The 21,417-nt window shown below is 40.0% G+C and overlaps 1 protein-coding gene across 2 annotated transcripts; it reads right to left on the reverse strand.

Annotated features, from left to right (window-relative positions):
* Nucleotides 1-720: 720 nt before the first annotated feature.
* Nucleotides 721-9,788, reverse strand: akirin2 (akirin 2). Of its 2 annotated transcripts, none has more exons than XM_058756638.1 (5): nt 9,294-9,788; nt 3,671-3,873; nt 1,976-2,125; nt 1,820-1,891; nt 721-1,176 (listed from the first exon to the last, which is right to left on the reverse strand). In XM_058756638.1, the coding sequence occupies exons 1-5, from the start codon at nt 9,392-9,394 to the stop codon at nt 1,166-1,168; spliced, it is 537 nt and encodes a 178-aa protein (XP_058612621.1). In that variant the 5' UTR covers nt 9,395-9,788; the 3' UTR covers nt 721-1,165. The 2 variants fall into 2 exon arrangements, with proteins under 2 accessions (XP_058612621.1, XP_058612619.1); XM_058756636.1 differs by having other exon boundaries at nt 3,730-3,873; nt 9,294-9,786.
* Between the last annotated feature and the right edge of the window lie 11,629 nt (nt 9,789-21,417).

The following is a 21,417-nucleotide window of genomic DNA, read 5'->3' on the forward strand; positions in this document are numbered from 1 at the left end:
TCTTGCTCTGTTCACTTGGACACTAAAGAGAGCTCTTAATGCTGAACTCTGCAAGTGCACCAGATTGATGCTTTAACTTTAAACAGGTCATATTATCTTCCAGGAGTGCAGGACCCCATATAACACTGTAAAAACTGATAAGTTGACTTAACTTAAAAAAATTTAGGAAACCTGCTGCCTTAAAATTGTTAAGTAAACAATAAAAAAAAATAGTTAAGTGAATTGTCAAGTTTACTTAACTTTTTTTTATTACTATTTTTTACTTCATTTTAAGGCAGCGGGTTTCCTCAATTTTTTTAAGTTGTCAACTTATCAGTTTTTACAGCGTCTTACTAAATCCTGCAGGAAACACTGGGTTTAGTTGCCAGCAATAGCTCATAATTAACCAGTAAACTCCTCTGCAACTGTTCTACATCGCACCAATGAAAGAGAGAGAGAGCAGTGCTCAAGCGTGTAACTTCAGTTCATCTGTTTCACGTGTCGATTTAGCACTGACTGGTTAACCCAGGCTCAATCTCATTCAGGAAACCCAAATTATCCAATCTAAAGCGCACTTAACAGTTCAAGAAAGAACACCAGTTATGTAAACATTTTATTTGTATACTTTCCCAACATAAGTCATTTAAACTACAGGAGCAGTAAAACCATAATGCAGAGGAAAGGGGCAAAAAAAAAAAAAAATAAACAAAAATAAATACAAAGCATGAAAACGGACTCCAATCAAAATAAATGCTGTATTTGATTTGTACATGAAAACTCCAGATGAAAGCCAGGGATGTATTTACACAAAGCTATGAACAGCAGTCTCCCTCACACACCGTCTCACATTTATCATGGCAATCGACGTCATTTGTAGCGAATAAAAGGCATTTTACAAAATCAAACATAAAAAACGAGGATGAAATGACAGGTGACTGTATAAAAGGCATCGTCAAAGCCTAATAAATATCCAGGGTTCAGTAAGAGACACAAGAGCCAGTGATTGGAGTAATAGTTGCAGGTGAGGAGGGCAGGAAGCACTGAGCCGCTGCAGAGAGAGAGTGGTTACGCACTGACAGAAGCCTGACACAAACTCCGTGCCCAGCGGGGAAAGATGCGATTGGCACTGCTGGAGACCCAGAGTGTCAGGAGCTCATCACGGCAGAGAGCCACCACAGGACAGCGCTCAGGACACATCTGCAGAACAACAGCGCTCGTGAGCCAAACACACCACAATCAACAGGGATGCACCACAATTATTCACACGGAATAACACCTCTATTAATAGATTTATTATAACAGTGCTCCAATTGGGATCTGCGTTGTTTTCCAATGTTTTAAAAGAATTCTCTTCTGCTCAGCACGGCTGCATTTAATACAAAAACCGTAATATTGTGAAATATTATTACAATTTTAAATAACTTTTCTATGTGAATGTTAAAACTGTAATTGATTGCTGTGATCAAAGCTGAATTTTCAGCAACATTACTCTAGTCTTTTTTTGTCTTTAGCCAATCACAAGCCTGATCTCAAAAATGGCCAAATGCCAAAATTATGCTTTGTTGGTATAATGTCTGCTAGAATGTTAAAAAATATTAAGTGTTAAGTAAATATTTTTAAATTGTTGTTTTCTAACTGATTTGTATTTTTTTTTCTCATTGAAAAGCAAGACAAAATAATAATAAAGCCCATTTTGGATATTTAATTCATGCAATGGTGAAAAAGATTGGCAAAATACATGGGAAAAAAGAAACACGAAAAACAGCGTTCAGTATTCTAAGAAAAGAATTGTCATTTGGGTGCATCCCTGATCGACACACACAGACGAGCGCATACGTACAGCTGGCCGGCTGCTCCCCGAACCGCCTCATCAACTGGTCGTGGGTGAACTTCACGAAAGCATCGTATTGTTCTGCAAAGGCAAGAGGAAGAGGACTCGTCAAACACAGAAAGGCCTCCGCAGGACAGCAGATGTTGCGCTTCGGGACACGTTTACCTGCGAGTTTGGTGGTCAGGATCTCGTCGTACTCCTCGCGCACCTTCTCCTCGCGCTCCTTCAGCAGACGCTCGCAGATCATGCCCACCTGCTTCAGCGTGAACAGCGGCTGCTCGCGTCTGGAGGGGGACGCCGATCCAGAGGACGCGCCTGGAACACACAGCAAGAGCCCCAGTGAGCCCGCCTGACAGCATCTCATTACACTGATCACAGATCTGCCCGTGCACCGCAGCTCTGACCGCTCACAACCAACACAACAGGGCAGTAGATTCACTTCGGTGGACTCAAACTTTCCGTGATTGAAATAAAGTGTCTCCACGACAACAATACTACAGCGAGAATAAAAGTTATGCCTTCTTTCTTTACGTAAACATTTGGGCAGTGTTATGCAAATCTTCCCACACAGTGACGTAGATTTGTGGGGCATGTTTGAGGTGTTTAGGAAAAGACGATCGGTTCACATGCCGCTTGAACTGAAGCATTACAGTGATCTGTCATGACACATTAAAGACACAAAACAGTAGGCTATTTATTGATTGAATTTCTAAAAAAAAAAATTCTTGTCTGTCAGCATGTGGTCAGTTTGCTTCGTGATGTATTTTTACAGCATGAGGACAAGGTGTGTAGTGTGAGAGCAGCAAGGCTTGTCAGACATAGCAACAGTAACTAAGGAGGGCAGGTCTTCGCAAACGGTCAATTACACACAAACATTCAATAAGCACAAACTTCCCAGTACGTAGTTTCACAGCTGAAGCTGAATACAAGGGCAATGGTGTGGTTTACTGCGCGGTATAAACGTGCGCTTCCACCCGCCGGTATTTCAGTGTTTCCCTCTCTAAACGCCCTCAGAAGCACCGTCTATCAGGGCTGGGAATCTTCACGATCCGATCCGAAAAACCAAGCTCAGAACAGATTCAGAATCGTTGAAGAGAGAGAATTATTTTTCCTCCCACCCCTCCCGTCTATGTGATTGTGAATGCGGTAGGATTCTGTGAGACTGTGGTGGGTCAACCTCTGCATGAAACTTCTGTACATTTCCAACTAAATTCATCTGGTGTGCTTTGAGAGCGCAACATTAAGAGCTCTAACTTCTACATGTTCAGTGTGCAAATTGAACGAAGAAAAAAAGTCAGTGAACTGACTGAATAGTACCTTAACTCTCTTTTTAGTTGTGATACAGTGTCTTAGTTTTTTAGGAAGCCAAATCATTAGACTGCAATAACAATAATAATAATTTTATATCATTGTTTTATTACTATTCCTATGACAGTAATAGCCATATACTGTAAAACAATTACATTGCAACAAATGAATGTTTCATAGGTATATTATTTTGCTTTACACTACAATACTTATCCTGATTTCTACACCTGCACGAGACAAACCCTTGAGCTTTTGATGGAAAACTCCACCTTCAGTGAAAACAGGTTTACAAATGATTCTCGTTACAAATTTAGTGAAATGCTGTAAATATCTGCCCATTAAAATGTTGGAAATTATGCAAATGTAAAAAAGCATACCGGTGGCCGCTGTGTTCCCAAACGTGCGCTAAACTCACAGCACATGCCATAAAAGAGTGCATTTACTGTGAACTGAGCCAATCAGAGGCGTGGAAGACACCGGATCACGAGCGGATCGTGTCAACAAATGATGCTGTACAAAAAGAAAATTGCACTTCTTTTTGTGATGCTGTACCTGGCAGTGTGGCTGTGCTGCTGACGGAGGAGTGAAGGGTTAGTGAGGTGATGCTGTACCTGGCAGTGTGGCTGTGCTGCTGACGGAGGAGTGTGGCTGTGAGTCGAGGGGGCAGCAGGAGTCTGTCTGCTGGAAGCTGCTCTCCAGATGTCTCCTCTTCTGCATGCGCTTGTACTCCTGCTTGATGTTGCTCAGGATTTGCTCTGGAAGACAGAAGTAAAACATTAGTAACAAACCTTCAATAAACAGGCCAGAATTTCTACAGTGACATGATCACAAGTAGGGCTGGGATATTCTCAAACTTCATACCAGTTCGTCCAAAAGTAAGATGATTGTTTCCAAACCGCCTGATACGACTGACTTTAATCAGAACACTGATAGTAATTAATCAGAATAAATCCATTCCTATTTCAGATTCTGAAAGTACCATTTAAACTTTGCAATCCAATGCAAATCATTCTTTAAGAAAGGAAGCGAGGGTCCCGGGACCAGGGTCCTGCTCACACCTGGTTAGTGGTCGACCGATAAGGTTTTTTTGACAGCACATTGAGCGGCCGATGGCTGATATAAAGCTAATATAAATTTATGCATTTTAATTAAAGAAATCTGAAATCATTTCAAAATGGATTAAAAATAAGTGTGTAAGATAAACACTTTAGATGACAAATTTCTCACAAATAAATATTTGATGAAAATGTAATTAAAAAGGAAGTAACCAACAAAGCACTCGGTGTTCTGGGAAGTTTGTGTGCATTGGGAATCATATTTTTTTCAAATAAAGGTAACACTCATTTCACATACAGCACACAGTGAAAATGACATGAATATGGCAAATGCATAAAGCGCAGCATAATTTGTAATCACGAGTTTAAAGTGTGTTGATCGTGCGTCTCCTGCGGTCTATATTCAGTCCTGACGTCACACAGAGAACACGCGATCATGCAGGAGACACACACACACACACTTCACAGGATCTCACAGCTGGATTCAACCAAGTTTGTAAAATTAAATGTTCATTAGTCACTCAAAGATTTGTTTAAATGATATAAATGCGTATTTGCTGAATGCTGAAAGTATTATAATATTTGCCTTTCTATAACTAATAATATAAAAGCAACCGTTCTGAAACTGTTTTGTATACATTACTTTGCTTAACAGTTCTATCTGATTATGAGAGACTCCTCTCTGTATTAGACGAAGCTGTTAAACGTCCACTGCGGCAACATCTGAAAGGATGGCAAAGTTATTGCTTTCCTTATTCAAACTCATTTTCTTCTCTATGAATATATGGTTGACCTGAATAATGAAAGCTATATCATACACTTGGAAAATTATAAGCTGCATCACCGCTTACCAACACTAGGGGTGTGACAATATACTTAGATCACGAGATGAGACAAAATACAGACACTTGGTTCACTAGAACGAGACGATATCTTTAGGAAATTTTCTGATATTTGTCTTGTAATTACAAAACGTAAAAATGCAGTTGAATTTTTAAATATTTTAACTAATCTAGGGCTGCAACTAATGATTATTTTGGTAATCAAGTAATCTACTGATTATTTTGACAATCGAGTAATCTGATATTTTTATTAACACAAACAGACCTAAGTGAAAACCAGGCTTTAGTATGACTATTTATATATAAACAAACAAACGATGACGCAATAATAATTGTTTTTGATATTTTATTTGAGCCAAGTACTTACAAGGTTTTATTGAACAACACTGTTAAAATACATAATGTAATATGCCTATACATAATATGAACAATCAACTTAAATACATTATGTATTATAACAAATACCTGCAGAGGGCGCAACGGCCTGGTGACGTTTCGCTTTACAGCGTGATTAAACCACGTTTAAATTCATTACATTTTAATATTTGGCCACATGCAGAAACTTTTATTTTGAAATCGTGATGTACAATAAATGGCATATTTAGACATATGTTGATGTATTCTCCTGTGTTGGCAAAGGTTTATAAATGATTTACGTTACAAATCGAGTGAAATAATGAACACTGTTTTCCCAGAGGAACTTTAAGCAATTCTCACAGCATAGACAGAGGAAGAGTTTAACCCTTTCACACAAAGTACTGGAAAATCACCGGTAAGTTATCATTAAGAGATCATGTGAGAACAGGACCTTTCAAAAAGCCCAGTAAATTTGTTCTGGGAATCATATCGTTCTCATGGAAATGACACGATTGCTCTGAGCGGTTTACAAAGCTCCGCTGCTTCTTAATTAGCTTTTCTATGTAAATGTGCACTAGATGGACGTGTTTGACCATTCATCAGGGCTGTGACTATGCACATCTCGTGTTTAGAAGAGCAAAGACTTCTGATTGGCTAATGTTAGTTTGGTTGAGAGTGAAAGCGGTGCTCCTCTCATGCCATTGGTAGGCAAACTCGTGGACTCGAAAGTGATAAATAAGTTTTTTTGTTTTTTAAGTGTAGGATTATTTTTTTCCGCAGCCAAACGCTGCACGCTGGAGATCTTCACACCCTGAGCTTTACGGCGACTGTCAGACAGGAGAACAGTGTGTTGATAATGCTGGAGGACAATTTTTCAGTTCAAGTCAGTTGATCGTTGATTCAGTGAGGTCATTGTCCAGCTCAGCTCAAATAGCGTCTGTGCAATCACGTCGACAATACTGCCAGAAATGAAGTGTGCCCAACTGAGCAAGCCAGAACAACACGCATCTTAATACCTGGCAGAGTGGCATCAGGAACCATTCCTGAACAAGTGTGTCCTGAATAACTACAACAGAAAGACACCGGTCTGCTCTGAACGCTCACACCGGTAACGCCACCGTTAATGTGAGCATGGAAAGCCATCACTTCAACAGCTATCTGTAATTCACATTCAGAGTGAGACCTTGTTTACATTATTAGAAGGTAGGGGTGTAACGGCACATGCGTTTGTACCGATTGATTGAACCACTGCACGAGTGTGGCGTGACAGACCGCTGTATGAACGCCAGCGCGATCATCCCTTCATCTGTACTACTAGCTTTAATGTGTAAAACATGAACAGGGCTCCGAACTGCGCCTACGATTGTTGCATTTGCGACTAAAAATAATTTGCGAGTGAAGTTTTTGCGGAGATCGCCACTGGCAACTATATCAATTTACATTATGATTTTAAAATGTGCATGTAATGCCTTTTTTCCTGATTGTTTTGCGATGACATCTTTTGTTATGTTGACGTAATAAACGGAGACGATGTGCATCAAAGGTTTAGTGGAAAACAGTCCTCATCTCTGCGCTAAACGCAGCTCAGTTGTGCAGCATCCGAGAGACCGAAAATGATGTGCTTAGTGAAAGTGCAGAAAAGCAGGGTCTTTTTCATGCATAACTTCAACAAACTATATTAGCAATATCGTTAACAATTCTCGTTTATAATCGATACTACAGCCTCTTATCACGATCTTTAGTCTAGATGCTGTGTTCTGTTAATGCATGAACTTCATATATTATTTGTAGCACACTAGCCGTCCAGTAATCACAATAAGCTTTGTGCTCCGTTACCTCTTAGTAAACAAAGTATCAGCTTCAAAATTCTGCCAAATTCAAACAATAATCAGGCCTACCATTTTGGCGCTCGAATGCAGCATGAGCGACTGCTTTAGCGCCTCGGTTCAAGCGGCACGTGAACCCATTATATCTTTCTCTTTACTACTGTGTGATGTCTCTTTACTGAATGTCTCATGTAATCGCTCACGCGGTGTTCAAACTGTGGAAAACATGGAAAGTTTGTAAACAATGCCACGGAACAATCATTCACCTCAGAATAACCATCCATAGGCTCATCAGTCAGCTAAAAAAAAAACTATAAAGGGGAGCATTTTGCTAAATGTATGCACTATATTGCATATTCATATTTTTACTTAACCTGTTGTCTACACGATAAGAAAAAAAATCTAAGCAGCTAAAGATAAAATTCAACACCTCCTATATAGCTGCATGCTACTAATGAAGAAACAGACTGGATGTGTGTAAGACAAATGACAACATTTACAGCCAAGTGATGCTGACATTTATAGTCTGTGATATTGGCACAGATTCTGTGATGAATTCTGTGTTACTGTATATAGTTCTCAAGTTCGAAAAGATGTTTAGTTCCCATTAAAATGCTGATAAAGACAAGAAAAGATGAGACAAAGTATACAGTATAACTGAAACGTTAACCACGCTTATACTGTGGCACCTAAAAAAATAATTCACAGCCTAATTTTGTTTCTTATAGGAGCCAATGGCTCCTTTATTTATTTATTTGTCTGGAGCCCTGCATGAATGAACGCCTCATGCCTCGTGTAATCGCTCAAGACATCAATAAAACAGCTAATAAACAAATGTCAGTAGCATTTCATTTACATCAGGCAAGTCGTCAGTGTCCACAGCTCGTTAGTTCACTAGCGAAATTAAGTGAAGAGTATTTCACCAAAATATTAGGCTATATACTCATTTTACTTTACCTGTTAGTGATGTCTCTATTTAATGTATGTTTAAATAAATCTGTTATGAAACGAGTTATGACAGCTAATGTGTAAATGAATATATTTCAACAACAAATAGTAATTTTATAATTAAAGGTAATTTAAAATCTGCATTATGTGCAATTTACATACAATAAACCACTATTTAATATAAAAAAGCAATTTTATGTTACAATGTTTCCTCCTGCTGTATGAACCATGATGTCAAAACCGAGGCACAATCGTCAGGTTTGAGCACCTATTAGAAGGAAGACCGGTTTGAAAACGGCATAAAGCTTGAGCTCATTTATTTCTACTCCGTCGCTGCTACAAAGAGCAACATCTTCAGAAAGTTCCACCTCCATTTTCCTACAGTTTGCATGATCTACTTCACATCACTGTCACCATCACATCACTCGCAGAGCTTCATCATGGGAGTGGGCGGAGCTAAAGTGTTCTTTGGGCGTGGTTTGCTTTGCTTGCTGTGATTGGAGAATTCCTTACTGAATCATGAGAAATGTAGGTAGTTTTAACCCATTAAACACGATTATTAAAAAATAAGTTGAAATAACGAGGGCTTCATAAAAAGCACATACCATCGATCAACGACCTCACAGCTCATAACACATCTGTCCTACAAGCTTTATAAGTAATCTCTAAACATCAGCTTCCTCACGGAGAAAACCAACGGTGCTTTTACTTCCGGAAGCCGTCCTTTGCGCTATCGCGCTGTTCACAAACAATAACGCTCACTCACACCGACGATAACCGTGTGAAAACGGTCCAATCGCACTTCACAGACATCGTCAATAATCGTGCCAAATAACCAGAACCAAAGCCTAGTGTTTATTACATTTCCGCCTCTCTGTAAAGATCGCAGCGAGTTAGCATTTAGCAACACCCCCAGTTCGTTATAATTTGAAAATAAACTTTCCATTTCGACCTGATTATTGTAATATTCCCATGTAAATAAGAGTGTGGGCGATCAGAGAGGCTCACACAGACATAGTTTACTATAAATAGTCGAGTGTTTTGATGTCGCCAGCTGACAGGGGAGCAGCGACGACGAGTTTTCGCGTGATTTGACCCGTTTACACGCTGGAGTCGTGATTGTTTGTTGTGTTGGAGCTCGACAGACCTGTGGTGAGGGCTGAAGACACTCTGCCGAAGGGCGAGGGCTCCATGCGCAGGTATTTCTGCGGAGAGGCGCTGGAGCTGGACGGAGACATGGGCGCACATCTCCTCCTCTTCGGAGACGCCGGGTTCATCAGAGGATCGAAATCCATAGTCCTTTTAAGAGTGGCCCCACAAGCCATTTTATCGAGGGTTGTGTTTGATTAAAAAAGGAAATAATCCGCACGAACAGCGAGAGACCCCCTGCTAGTCACAGTCCTGCTCGGATCTCAAGGGAACGCGACTCGATCGCTTCGTTTTTATTTAAATTCTGCGTTGAGCTCGCGGCCAAAACCTTGGCTGAGGACACACAGACGCGTAGAAGCGGTGATAAACGCAGTTGTGGAGTCGATGCTCCTCAGGAAAGCACCGATGATTTCGGATTGTGCCGAGATCGCGTCGGACGCCTCTTCACTGAGCGCTAGCCGGCTAACAAATATGGCGTGGAAACAAAACATTTGACGGAGCCGCTTCTCTGCGCATGCGCGGAGGCTTTCGGGCGAAGCCGGTACTTGTAGTTTTTGCGAGATTCTTCCCCGTCCGCGATTCCAGTCGAGACCGCATAGAACAACTACAAAACCCACAAGACCCCGCTCGCAGGTCTCTAGAATGAAGTCGATCATTGGTTGATTTGGATTGATTGTGGATTTGAAAAAAGCCCCAAAATATCTCCTCCCATCAACTCGGAAGAGCTCAAACAACATGGACATTAATACGTCAAACAACTCGAAACTTTACTGCTATAGAACTCCCACTCATTAAACCTGAAAGAACAGATGCACACACTGATCTTTGCATTATAAAACATTTCAAAACAGCACGAGCATGTACAGCTTACCTTTCATTTAAGGCCCATATCATATATATATATATAGAGAGAGAGAGAGAGAGAGAGAGAGAGGCCTTTCCTCTTTTGGACATGTACTCTGTTCATTTACTAACTTCTTGCTTTCTTTAAAAATAAATAAATAAATAAATAACACTAGCTTCTCGATCCTTTTTGTGTTATATATTTGTTTTCTTTTTATTTATTATGCAATTAACAAAAAAGGCCTCTAACACTAGCTTGCTCTATTCTCTTTCTATTCTGTTTCCTTTTTATTATATAATTTAAAAAAGAAACCCTTGCGTGTACTGTGTCAATCTAACTGAGACTTGTCAACGCGCTTGCATATCATTGCTCTTTTGTTGATTTTGATTGCTTCTATTGTCCTCATTTGTAAGTCACTTTGGATAAAAGCGTCTGCTGAATGACTAAATGTAAATGTAATATGCTTTCATGTTCCAATCATACCAATCTCCACCATTTTTAAGTATGATCATTAGTTTTCTTTCATCACACAAAACAAATTATCAATCGGTCATCATTTACTCATATCAACGCAAACCTGTATGAATTTCTTTCTTCTGTGTAACATATATACAAGACATTTTGATGAAGAACTTTCATGTATGAATGAAATAATGGACTGTGATCTGTGGCCTCAGCTGGTCTGTCATTCACAGCTGCTCTCCTGTGGCCTCATGGGATTGTAAAGGGTCCACTGCAAGCACACTTCAGTCGGGAAGTACGCATATCTGCTGGATAGCTCTCCTCGCCTGCGATATCAGGCAAATACATGGACTTCTAGCGTGTTTATTAGCGGTTGGCAGGTCAGTGCGGGACTGCACATTTAAAAGGGCTCATTCCCTTATAATATCACAAAATTCAGGATGAAAAAAGATACATAATGCCTGCTTCTCAATTAATTCTTGATAATAATTAAACTGTGCAAGAATGTTGACTTGTCTGTTGTCCTCAGGACCGGATGGGTCTCAGATCTTTTGGTGATTATGGACAAGGACTGTCCACTGAATGCCTATTAAACACCATGTACGCCTGCCACGAAGCAGCACGCTCTCAATAAAGCATCCTCCTGGTCTTCTCCTTAAGAGTTTCCTACACCACATTTTGGTGCATATTAATGAGACAGTTTACAAAAAACAAAACAAAAGAAAGCCTAGTGCCCTCAATCTTAGAACACATTTTTTTGTGTCTTACATTTGCTAATGAACTCCAGAAAGTTCAATTCCTGCTATTTTTCTGCCATTTGTCCTGTGGATTTAAATGTGAGCAAAGACTTGTGGATTACTGAAGGACACAGAGGTAGGCCACACTTGATGCATCCTTCAAGATGCGCCGAGTGAAGGACCGAAATGAAGGCTGCCTTTCAAAAATGACACGGCCTACACACCCTGTTCCTATTGATATCAATGGATGTGCAGCGTAACCTCCTCAAACCCACAGAGTCTGGCCTCAGCCCTGAAGAAAGAGCCCTGAGCAAGCTCTTCAGAGTCACGAAAACAATGACGGGTCGGTGAGTTTGATCAGGGTTTGAGCTAACCTCTGAGACAAAATGTAAACAAATTTGTCTTTGACTACTTGAAATTTTGTTCGATGAAAATATTTTGTATTTTAGTACATTTAATCATCAATAATGAAAATGGTTATTATTTAATTATTAATCTTAGTAGTAGTATTGTTAGTCTTTTTACAGAAACAGTGAATGACCAGTGTCTGGAGCACCATGATGAACCTCTGACAAATATGCATTCATACATTTTCATTTATACAGTTATAGCACATTTTGTGATGCCACGTTATTAATGCCATGTAACAAAATTCCTGCCATAAAAAAAAAATACTTTTTTTTCTTTTCTTTTTAATTTAGTTGATGTGCTTTTTAAACAATAACTAATTTCTTTTTTTTTTTAAAAGATCTTCAGACTGGTCTGACTCGAGTTGCTATATCTTTTCTAATTGATCCGACTTTTTTTTCCTAAAAATTACGAATAAAACTGGGAAAAATCCCATAGATTTACAGTGACGGAATGTTCAGATGAGCCCAGACCTTGCAAACTCCAACTGACAAAATTTAAATCTAAACACACTGAAGCCCATTAGACTCAATCAGACTTCCCGTCTATGTACTATTTCTAACCCATTCAAACTCATCTGTCTATCTATCTATACTAGTGAGATGCTAATCATGCTAATGACAAGCTAGTCACTTGCTAATCATGCTAGAAACATGTTAGCGACATGCTAGTCACTTGCTAATCATGCTTTCAACATGCTAGTGGAATGCTAATCATGCTAGAAACATGCTAGCGAAATGCTAGTAACTTGCTAATAATGCTAGCAACATGCTAGTCACTTGCTAATCATTCTAGCAACAAGCTAATCGTGCTAGAAACATGCTAGCGACATGCTAGTAACTTGCTAATAATGCTAGCAACATGCTAGTCACTTGCTAATCATGCTAGTCACTTGCTAATCATGCTAGCAACATGCTAATCGTGCTAGAAACATGCTAGCAACATGCTAATCGTGCTAGAAACATGCTAACGACATGCTAGTAACTTGCTAATCATGCTACCAACATACTAGTAGCATGCTAATCATGCTAGAAACATGCTAATCATGTTAAAAACATGCTAACGACATGCTAGTAACTTGCTAATCATGCTAGGAACATACTAGTAGCATGCTAATCATGCTAGAAACATGCTAGCGACATGCTAATAATGCTAACAACAATGCTAATCATGCTAGAAACATGCTAGCAAAATGCAACAGCATAGCAACACCTTAGCAACCACACTCGGTACCTTAGCAACCGCATAGCAACACCTTAGCACCTTAGCAACCTTTCTGGTCTGTCTTTCTCAAGCCAACTTAAAGTTTGTCTCGACAAACTTTTATTTCTAGTTCAATTTACAGTTTGGTGTAGGCCTACTAAACAAATACATGATGAAGTTTCAGGACATTTTATTTTACTTTTATGTACTATTTATGTAAATGCGTAACTTTGATGTGTTTTAGGCCATGCTGGCCAATCAGAAGCCTGGAAAAGTTTCCAGTAGGCGGAGATAACTGCGCAGGCTCAAACGTCACAAGCCAAAAACTCTGGTTTTGCTGTCTAAGGTTACATGATAACACTGCAGCCAGAGTTTTTGAAAATCTTCACCCCGGCAGGAGTTTTCAAAGTGTTCGGTTTCAGTGACCTGCTGCAGTGTTTGCCTGAGGATGAACGGCCAAACCACACAGAAAAAGCTGCTGTTTTGAAAATAACCGCGTTCGTGTGGAAGGCCAATGAGCGCGCGCGTTGAGCATTCAAATCACATTTAAACTGGAGCTGAGGGGGTTACCATGGTAACAGTGCTCAACTCACTCAGCTGACAAGAAGGGAGAGGCTGTCTCTCTGCTGTTTTCACTGCTTTCAGGCAAGTTTAGTCCCTAAAGTTACACAAATAATACATACAACCGTTCCTGACACTTTGTTACATGTAATTAACACGTTTCTGTCGAATCTTTACTTTACAGGAGTGGTTTAGTGTCTTCAAAAAGACCGTTAGCATCAGAGGCTAACAATTAGAGGTAAGCTAACTTAGAGATTTGAGCTCTTATTAATGAACGTTCGAGCTTTTAAGCACCTTTTATGTGTAGATGAGCGGCTTTGATAGTTTTGTAAATGTTTTGCTGATACTTTGTCAATAGATAAATGGAAGTCACTAAGCTAATTAATTTAACCTAAAAGTGTGCACTGTGGGGTCAATCGGTGACGTCACTTACATTAACTAATGGGCTGAAACTATTTCAAACACATTTTGAACTTTCATTGCAAACAAATATTGATAAATTGTACTGTGATTTCAGGAGCGTCAGAAAAAAAGACCTAAAACAGGGGAAGTTACAAGAAAATGTGTAATGAGAGCTGCTGACAGAGATACAGGAAACACAGGTGATCTGAGAAATCTTATTAAATAACTTTATATGAATTTTTCACTATATATTTCAACTATATCATCATGCATCTGTAAAACCTAAAAATATGAATTCTGGTATCTTAAGATTTTTTGTATGTTTTGTATATTATTATTATTATTATTATTATTATTATTATTGCTTTTCACCTCTGCTGTAGTGTGTTTATTTCTAATAATCCTGACATTGTATACTACATTTTATTGGCTATGTGACATTGTTCCTATTCTTCCATGCTGATGGCTGTGCTGCAGAGCTGGAGCGGAGCAGATCTCCTGTCGAAGAACATCTCCAAAGCGCCATGAACCATCTGACTAGTAGGTAAAACCTCAAACATTCAAAAGTAAATCAAATATTCAAAAAAATATATCAAATAAATATCAAATATTTCCCAGACAAATCAGTGTCGGCCCAGATCTGGCCCACATCTGGCCCGCATGGATTTCACACGGGCCAGATGTGGGCCGGATCTGGGCTGACACTATGTTGCTGTCTGGGTTCCTGTATGTCCTACAAGGCCGTCTTGTTTAACTCTGCTCTGAGGACACTTCATACACAACAACCTACAGAGGGGTCAATCATAATTCAAAAAAAGACACAGATGACAATAAAAAAAGTTCTTTGAAATTAAAATTAACAACGGTAAGACAGAACCAGTACTGTGAACGCACCTCTCTTCAAACTGTAGCAGTCTGTATGTATATTATTTTCTAAACTTTAAATGTAGTGAAGTTTTTGTTCAAGCAGGCTTTGTTGCTTGTGGAAACCTCACGCGAGCCTGAAAGATACTTAAAATATTATTTGCACTCTTGAAGACTGTTCACCAAATACAAAATTTCAGTCCAGCAGAATTTTCTGCACACTTCACCACCGAGACCAAAATGAGCATTGTGAATGTAAGAGCCTCACACTACATTGTTTGTTTGAATTTTATTTCAGGGCAGTTCGTGAAGACGGATAACCTGGACAGAAGTCAGTTCAAGATCCAGCCTCCACACCAGACTTCTCACTCACAAGGATTGCTGTCTACTAGATATTATGTGTACTCTTCAGACTTAGGTTCATGCAGATATTATTCAGGGACATGAACACTTGAATACTGCAAAAATAGAGAAACTACCTTATTTAAGAATTTTGTGTTAATTGCGTGAACATTAAACAAATATATATTTCTTTTACTGTTTTTTTTGTTTTGTTTTGTTTTCCAAAGCACCTAAAAGCCAGTTCACACTGCCATACTCCAACAGGGTGAACACACTGACCAAGCAAAACAAATAAGTATGTTTTTTTTAATAGTTTTTTAATAGTTTTTGTGAAAGTGTGAACTGACCATAATGTTATATGTTAGGTGTGAGATTCATTCAACTTGGTTTGCTGATTAAATATTTGTTCAGAATATTATCGTTGTTGTGACTACTCATCTGGGAGGGGTGTGTATCAAGTGGCTTGGTTATGGTTTTGTTGAGGCTGACATGTGGAACTCATCTGGTCCAGTGTATAGGACCCCCAAACAGCAAGCAGTGTTGGCCCAGATCCGGCCTACATCTGGCCCGCATGGATTTCACGCGGGCCGGATCTGGGCCAACACTATGTTGCTGTCTGGGCCAGAATAGGGCCAGCTATGGTCATACAGGTATGGTCCCAAATAGCAATTTTTCTCTGGCCCAGCTCTGGCCCAGACAATCAGCTTTTGCTTGGCCCACATTTGTTTTGCTTGGTCAGTGTGTTCACCCCAATTCAGGGCCAGTTATGGGTAATTAACTTGGCTGAGGCTTGGACCAGTTATGGCCCATGTGTGGCCCTTGTCTGGAATCCAGACTTGGTACACACTAGGACCGTAAGTCATTGCGGTATGTGGGCCAAGCAAAAGCTGATTGTGTGGGCCGGAGCTGGGCCAGAGAAAAATTGCTATGTGGGTGGATTCTATTGGTGGGATGTTAAATCCTATTGGAAAAATGCCCAAAACACACTACAAAAAATGAATTTTGTAATGGTTTTACTGGAAAAAGCTAATGGTTTATAATGGTATTTTAATGGTAAACATTGTAATTTCTGTGATGGTTTCTATTGGGATTCTATTGTTTTTTTTTTTAGCAGGGACTTGCGCCTCGGAGCGAGCAGACGAAACACAATATATGCAGTCATTGCTGTCGAAAAGGGATGTCTGCTGTTTGGAAACGCAGTCATGAACAGAAAAACGGTTACGACAGACTTTGCTCGGGCATTTCAGATTGACCAGAATTTCATTTGTAATTTGTAATAATTTGCTGTGCAACGAAATCGGTCCTCTGGTTCGTCAGGTTTTGCCGTCCCAAAGACACATGATGTTTTTGATGTGCATGGAGGAATTTATTCGGTAAATCTGTATCCATCTCCAATTATTTGCATTAACCTTTTTTCGCACAAGTCAAAAGCCACCTCAAGTGAGCATAAAAACTTTTTGGTGAACTAAGGATTTTTTCTATTTTATTTTTTGTTGTTGACATTTTGCATTTCCATCACTCATTTTCTCATTCAAAAAACAAAACAGAAAAACAGGGTGATGGAAACATAGCTAATGTTATCTTCTATACACAAGATTTTATGTATTTCTGATTTCTAACCTGCCTGCAAATTGGTGTTCTCAACGCTCAGTGAGAGACAGAATAACAACAAAACAATCCAGAAAAATGCATTTCAAAAAAGTTATAAATTGATTTGCATTTTAATGAGTGAAATAAGTATTTGATCCCCTATCAATCAGCAAGATTTCTGGCTCCCAGGTGTCTGTTATACAGGTAAGGAGCTGAGATTAGGAGCACTCTCTTAAAGGGAGTCTCAGCTTGTTACCTGTAGAAAAGACACCTGTCCACAGACGCAATCAATCAATTACATTTACATTTAGTCATTTTGCAGATGCATTTATCCAAAGCGACTTACAATTGGGGAATACATAAAGCGATTCATCTTGAAGAGGCAATCAGACAGACGAAGTGCTTGTAACACCAAGTCTCAGGCATTGTTCAAATAAGTACAAGCTAGAAAGGGAAGGAATAAATAAAGAGAAAGACAAAGTTTATTTTTTATCTAGAATGAAGTCAAGCAGTGTTGAAACAGATGAGTTTTCAGCTGTCGCTTGAAAATTGTCAGGAATTTTGAGCCTCTCTGTGATGGTACCACGAGGCGTCGCTCACTAGCAGATCTCAGACTTCTGGAGGGGATGTAGATTCTTAATAGTGAGTGCATGTAGGCGGGTGCTGAGCCTGTGGTTGTTCTATGAGCAAGCATCAGTGTCTTGAACTTGATCCAAGCCACAACCGGTAGCCAGTGCAGGGAGATAAAGAGAGGTGTAACATGGGCTCTTTTGGGTTCGTTGAAGACCAGTCGTGCCGCTGCATTCTGAATCATTTGTAGAGGTTTGACTGTGTTTGATGGAAGCCCAGCCAGAAGAGCTGATTGGTTAGCGTCCAGTTTGTTGTTCTGTGAAAGAAACAATGATACCTGGTTGAAAATCACTCGTTCGAGGGTTTTCGCTATGAATGGAAGGAGAGAGACAGGTCTGTAGTTTTGGTGTGAGGGGATTGGGTCTAGAGGACATGTTGTAGGATGGCTGGAGAGGAGAAGTTTGGATACTTCAGCCTCAGTGAGGGGACAGAAGGAGAAGATGGGAGTTTTAGCAGTGGATGTGGTTGGTTGGCGGTCGTGTGCGTGGAGGTGAGAACTGACTACTGATTGATCTAGTTTTGTCTGTGAAGAATGTGGCGAAGTCATCAGCTGATATAGAAGTGGTGGGAGGTGGTGGAGGGGGACAGAGAAGAGAATTAAATGTTCTGAAGAGATTACGCATGTCTGAAGCGCTGTTGATCTTGTTGTGGAAATGTGAGGATTTGGCAGTGTGGACTTCAGCAGAGAAAGATGAGAGCAAAGACTGATACCTACTTAGGATTGACGGATCTTTTGATTTGTGCCATTTTCTCTCTGCCGCTCAGAGTTTGGCTCGATGCTCACGAAGAACATCGGATAACCAGGAGTTAGAAGGGGCAGCCCGTGCTGGCCTAGAGGAGAGAGGACAAATGTCGTCTAGACAAGAGGTTAAAGTGGAGCATAAAGTGTCAGTAGCTGTATTCACATCCAGAGATGAGAAATGGGTAGGTGATGGAAGAGAGGAGGATACTACAGAGGAGAGATGGGAGGGAGAAAGGGAGCGTAGGTTTCGTCTAAAAGTAACCGGTATAGGGGTTGGTGGCACACAGGTAGCAAAATGTAGTTGAAATGTAATGAAGAAATGGTCAGAGATATGTAGTGGTTCTACCAAAATGTTGTCTGCAGTACAATTGCGTGTGTAAATCAAATCAAGTTGGTTGCCTGATTTGTGCGTGCTAGTAGTGGTAAGGAGTGAATGGAAGTCTGTAGCATAAGGCTTGTCTAGAAGAATGTTGAAGTCAAGAAAGACTAAGAGTGCCATCCTCAATCAATCATCCTCAATCAATCAGATTCCAGACTCTCTACCATGACCGAGACCAAAGATCTGTCCAAGGATATCAGGGACAAGATTGTAGACCTACACGAGGCTGGAATGGGCTACAAGACCATCGCCAAGCAGCTCGGTGAGAAGGTGACAACAGTTGGTGTAAATGAATATTCGCAAATGGAAGAAACGCAAAATAACTGTCAGTCTCCCTCGGACTGAGGCTCCAAGCAAGATCTCACCTCGTGGAGTTTCAATGATCATGAGAACAGTGAGGAATCAGCCCAGAACTACACGGGAGGATCTTGTCAATGATATCAAGGCAGCTGGGACCATAGTCACCAAGAAAGCAATTGGTGTAACACACTACGCCGTGAAGGACTGAAATCCTGCAGCGCCCGCAAGGCCCCCTGCTCAAGAAAGCACATGTACAGCCCGTCTGAAGTTTGCCAATGATTCAGAGGAGAACTGGGTGAAAGTGTTGTGGTCAGATGAGACTACAATCCAGCTGTTTGGCATCAACTCAACTCGCCGTGTTTGGAGGAGGAGGAATGCTGCCTATGACCCCAAGAACACCATCCCCACGGTCAAACATGGAGGTGGAGACATTATGCTTTGGGGGTGTTTTTCTGCTAAGGGGACAACTGCACAGCATCAAAGGGACGATGGACGGGGACATGTACCGTCAGGACCAGGGCGTTGAAAATGGGTCACGGATGGGTATTCCAGCATGACAATGACCCAAAACACACGGCCAAGGCAACAAAGGAGTGTCTCAAGAAGAAGCACATTAAGGTCCTGGAGTGGCCTAGCCAGGCTCCAGACCTTAATCACATAGAACTTCTGTGGAGGGAGCTGAAGGTTCGAGTCGCCAAACATCAGCCTCGAAACCTTAATGACTTGGAGAGGATCTGCAAAGAGGAGTGGGACAAAATCCCTCCTGAGATGTGTGCAAACCTGGTGACCAACTACAAGAAACTTCTGACCTCTGTGATTGCCAACAAGGGTTTGGCCACCAAGTACTGTCATGTTTTGCGAAGGGGTCAAATACTTATTTCACTCATTCAAATGCAAATCAATTTATAATTTTTTTGAAATGCGTTTTTCTGGAGACTCCAGGAAGGTTGCAATTTTGGAAAATGTTGGCGCTGGAGGCTAAATGTTTCCTGATGGTTTCTCACTCTTCACATAAATTATTAATTCTTTTGCAGTTAACGTGTCTTTTCTTCTCCACCTGTTTTTTCTGACCGTGTTGACCCGATGAGCATTTTGCTGTCCACTGGTCATGTCTTAACTTCGCAATTTCTGTATTGCATTAGTTTTGAATATTTCTCATGAGTCATGGGGATCTAATCATTTTTCACTCAAAAGAGTATTGCAGGTCATACCTGCTATCTTATTTTTAAGTTTTGCATTTGAATAAATATTTAGACATGATTAAACACTAGGTTTGTAAATGTGAAATTTAAAAAGTTAATAACTTACATCCTTTTTTAATTTTTAATGATAAGTACACACAAGTGAATATTAATGAATGCAAGCAAACACTGAATTTAACCCAAGAAAAGTTTAAAATGGTACTAAAAAAGGCATTTGACTGCATTAAGAGTGCAGCAAGTAAAACTGTGGGAATTCCCATCTGGCAGGAGCGCCCTCAGTATTGGTGCCCCTCAAGGGTGCGTGCTTTCCCCGCTGTTATTTTCTATTTACACGAATGACTGTACTTCCTCAGATTCTACGGTCAAGCTTTTATAATTTGCTGATGACACTACAATCATTGGCCTTATTCATGATGGAGATGAATCAGCATACAGGCAGCAGGTGGATCAGACCGTCTCGTGGTGTAGTCATAATAACTTGCATTTAAACATTGGCAAGACCGTAGAGATAATTATTAATTTTACAAAGAAGTCTACCTGCTTTGCTCCATTAAAAATAAATGGTTGTACGGTGAGCATCACTGATTCTTATAAGTTTCTTGGCACTACCATCTGTAGCAATCTCAAGTGGGACAACAACGTTATGCGTGTGGTTAAGAAATCACAGCAGAGGATGTACTTCCTCCGTCAGTTAAGAAGCATGATCTGTCTAGTGGAACTATGTGCAAAAAAAAATAATGTATCAGAAGATTTTTATCCCGTTATATGTAAAGTATATGCAGATTAATTTATATTGAATCGAGATTGAAACCCCACCCCCTCAATAAATAAATAAATGAAAATAATAATACAAAAAAAAAAAAAAGAAATTCACTCCAAGCTGAACTTAAAAGTTGGCAACCCTGGAGCTGAGCAGATGGGCCCTTTTCACAAGACTGTGATGACGCATTTAACGGTCATCAGCATCGTAAATCCTTGAAAGTTTTTTAGATTTAGATTTTTTAAAAGATGTATGTACATTTATAACACTATACTTTGTTTTATATCACCTTTGCATCAAATTACAAAAAAACTAGTTAAGGCTAATGCGAGGGTGTTTCTGCGCCGGAGGGACGGTGAATCTGACACCGTTCTCTTCTGACTGCCGTTAGAATCACAATCAGCTTTATTGCCAGGTGTGTTTACACTTACGAGGAATTTGTTTTCGTGACAGAAGCTTCCACAGTGCGACAGAATGACAGCGACGGAACAAAAAACAGATAATAAAAAGAATAATTAAAAATAGAACAAGTAAATAAGGAATAAAAATATACAAATAGACAGTTGTATGAACAGGTATATTATGTGCAAATTGAAATGTAGACTTAAGTATGTGTGTTAGATAAATAAGTGTATAAATAGTGTGTGTTCCACAGTTATTGTCAGGTGTTCATGAGATGGACTGCCTGAGGGAAGA

Source organism: Onychostoma macrolepis, chromosome 20 (assembly GCF_012432095.1).
Source record: "Onychostoma macrolepis isolate SWU-2019 chromosome 20, ASM1243209v1, whole genome shotgun sequence".
In the NCBI taxonomy this organism is placed as follows: Eukaryota; Metazoa; Chordata; class Actinopteri; order Cypriniformes; family Cyprinidae; genus Onychostoma; species Onychostoma macrolepis.

Coding starts and splice junctions, on each gene's coding strand:
- akirin2 (XM_058756636.1), bottom strand. CDS start 9,471: ATGGCTTGTGGGGCCACTCTTAAAAGGACTATGGATTTCGATCCTCTG. Junction 3,874..9,293: donor GTCTTCAGCCCTCACCACAG/GTCTGTCGAGCT, acceptor TCTGTCTTCCAG/AGCAAATCCTGAGCAACATC. Junction 2,126..3,729: donor CAGCACAGCCACACTGCCAG/GTACAGCATCAC, acceptor TGTGTGTTCCAG/GCGCGTCCTCTGGATCGGCG.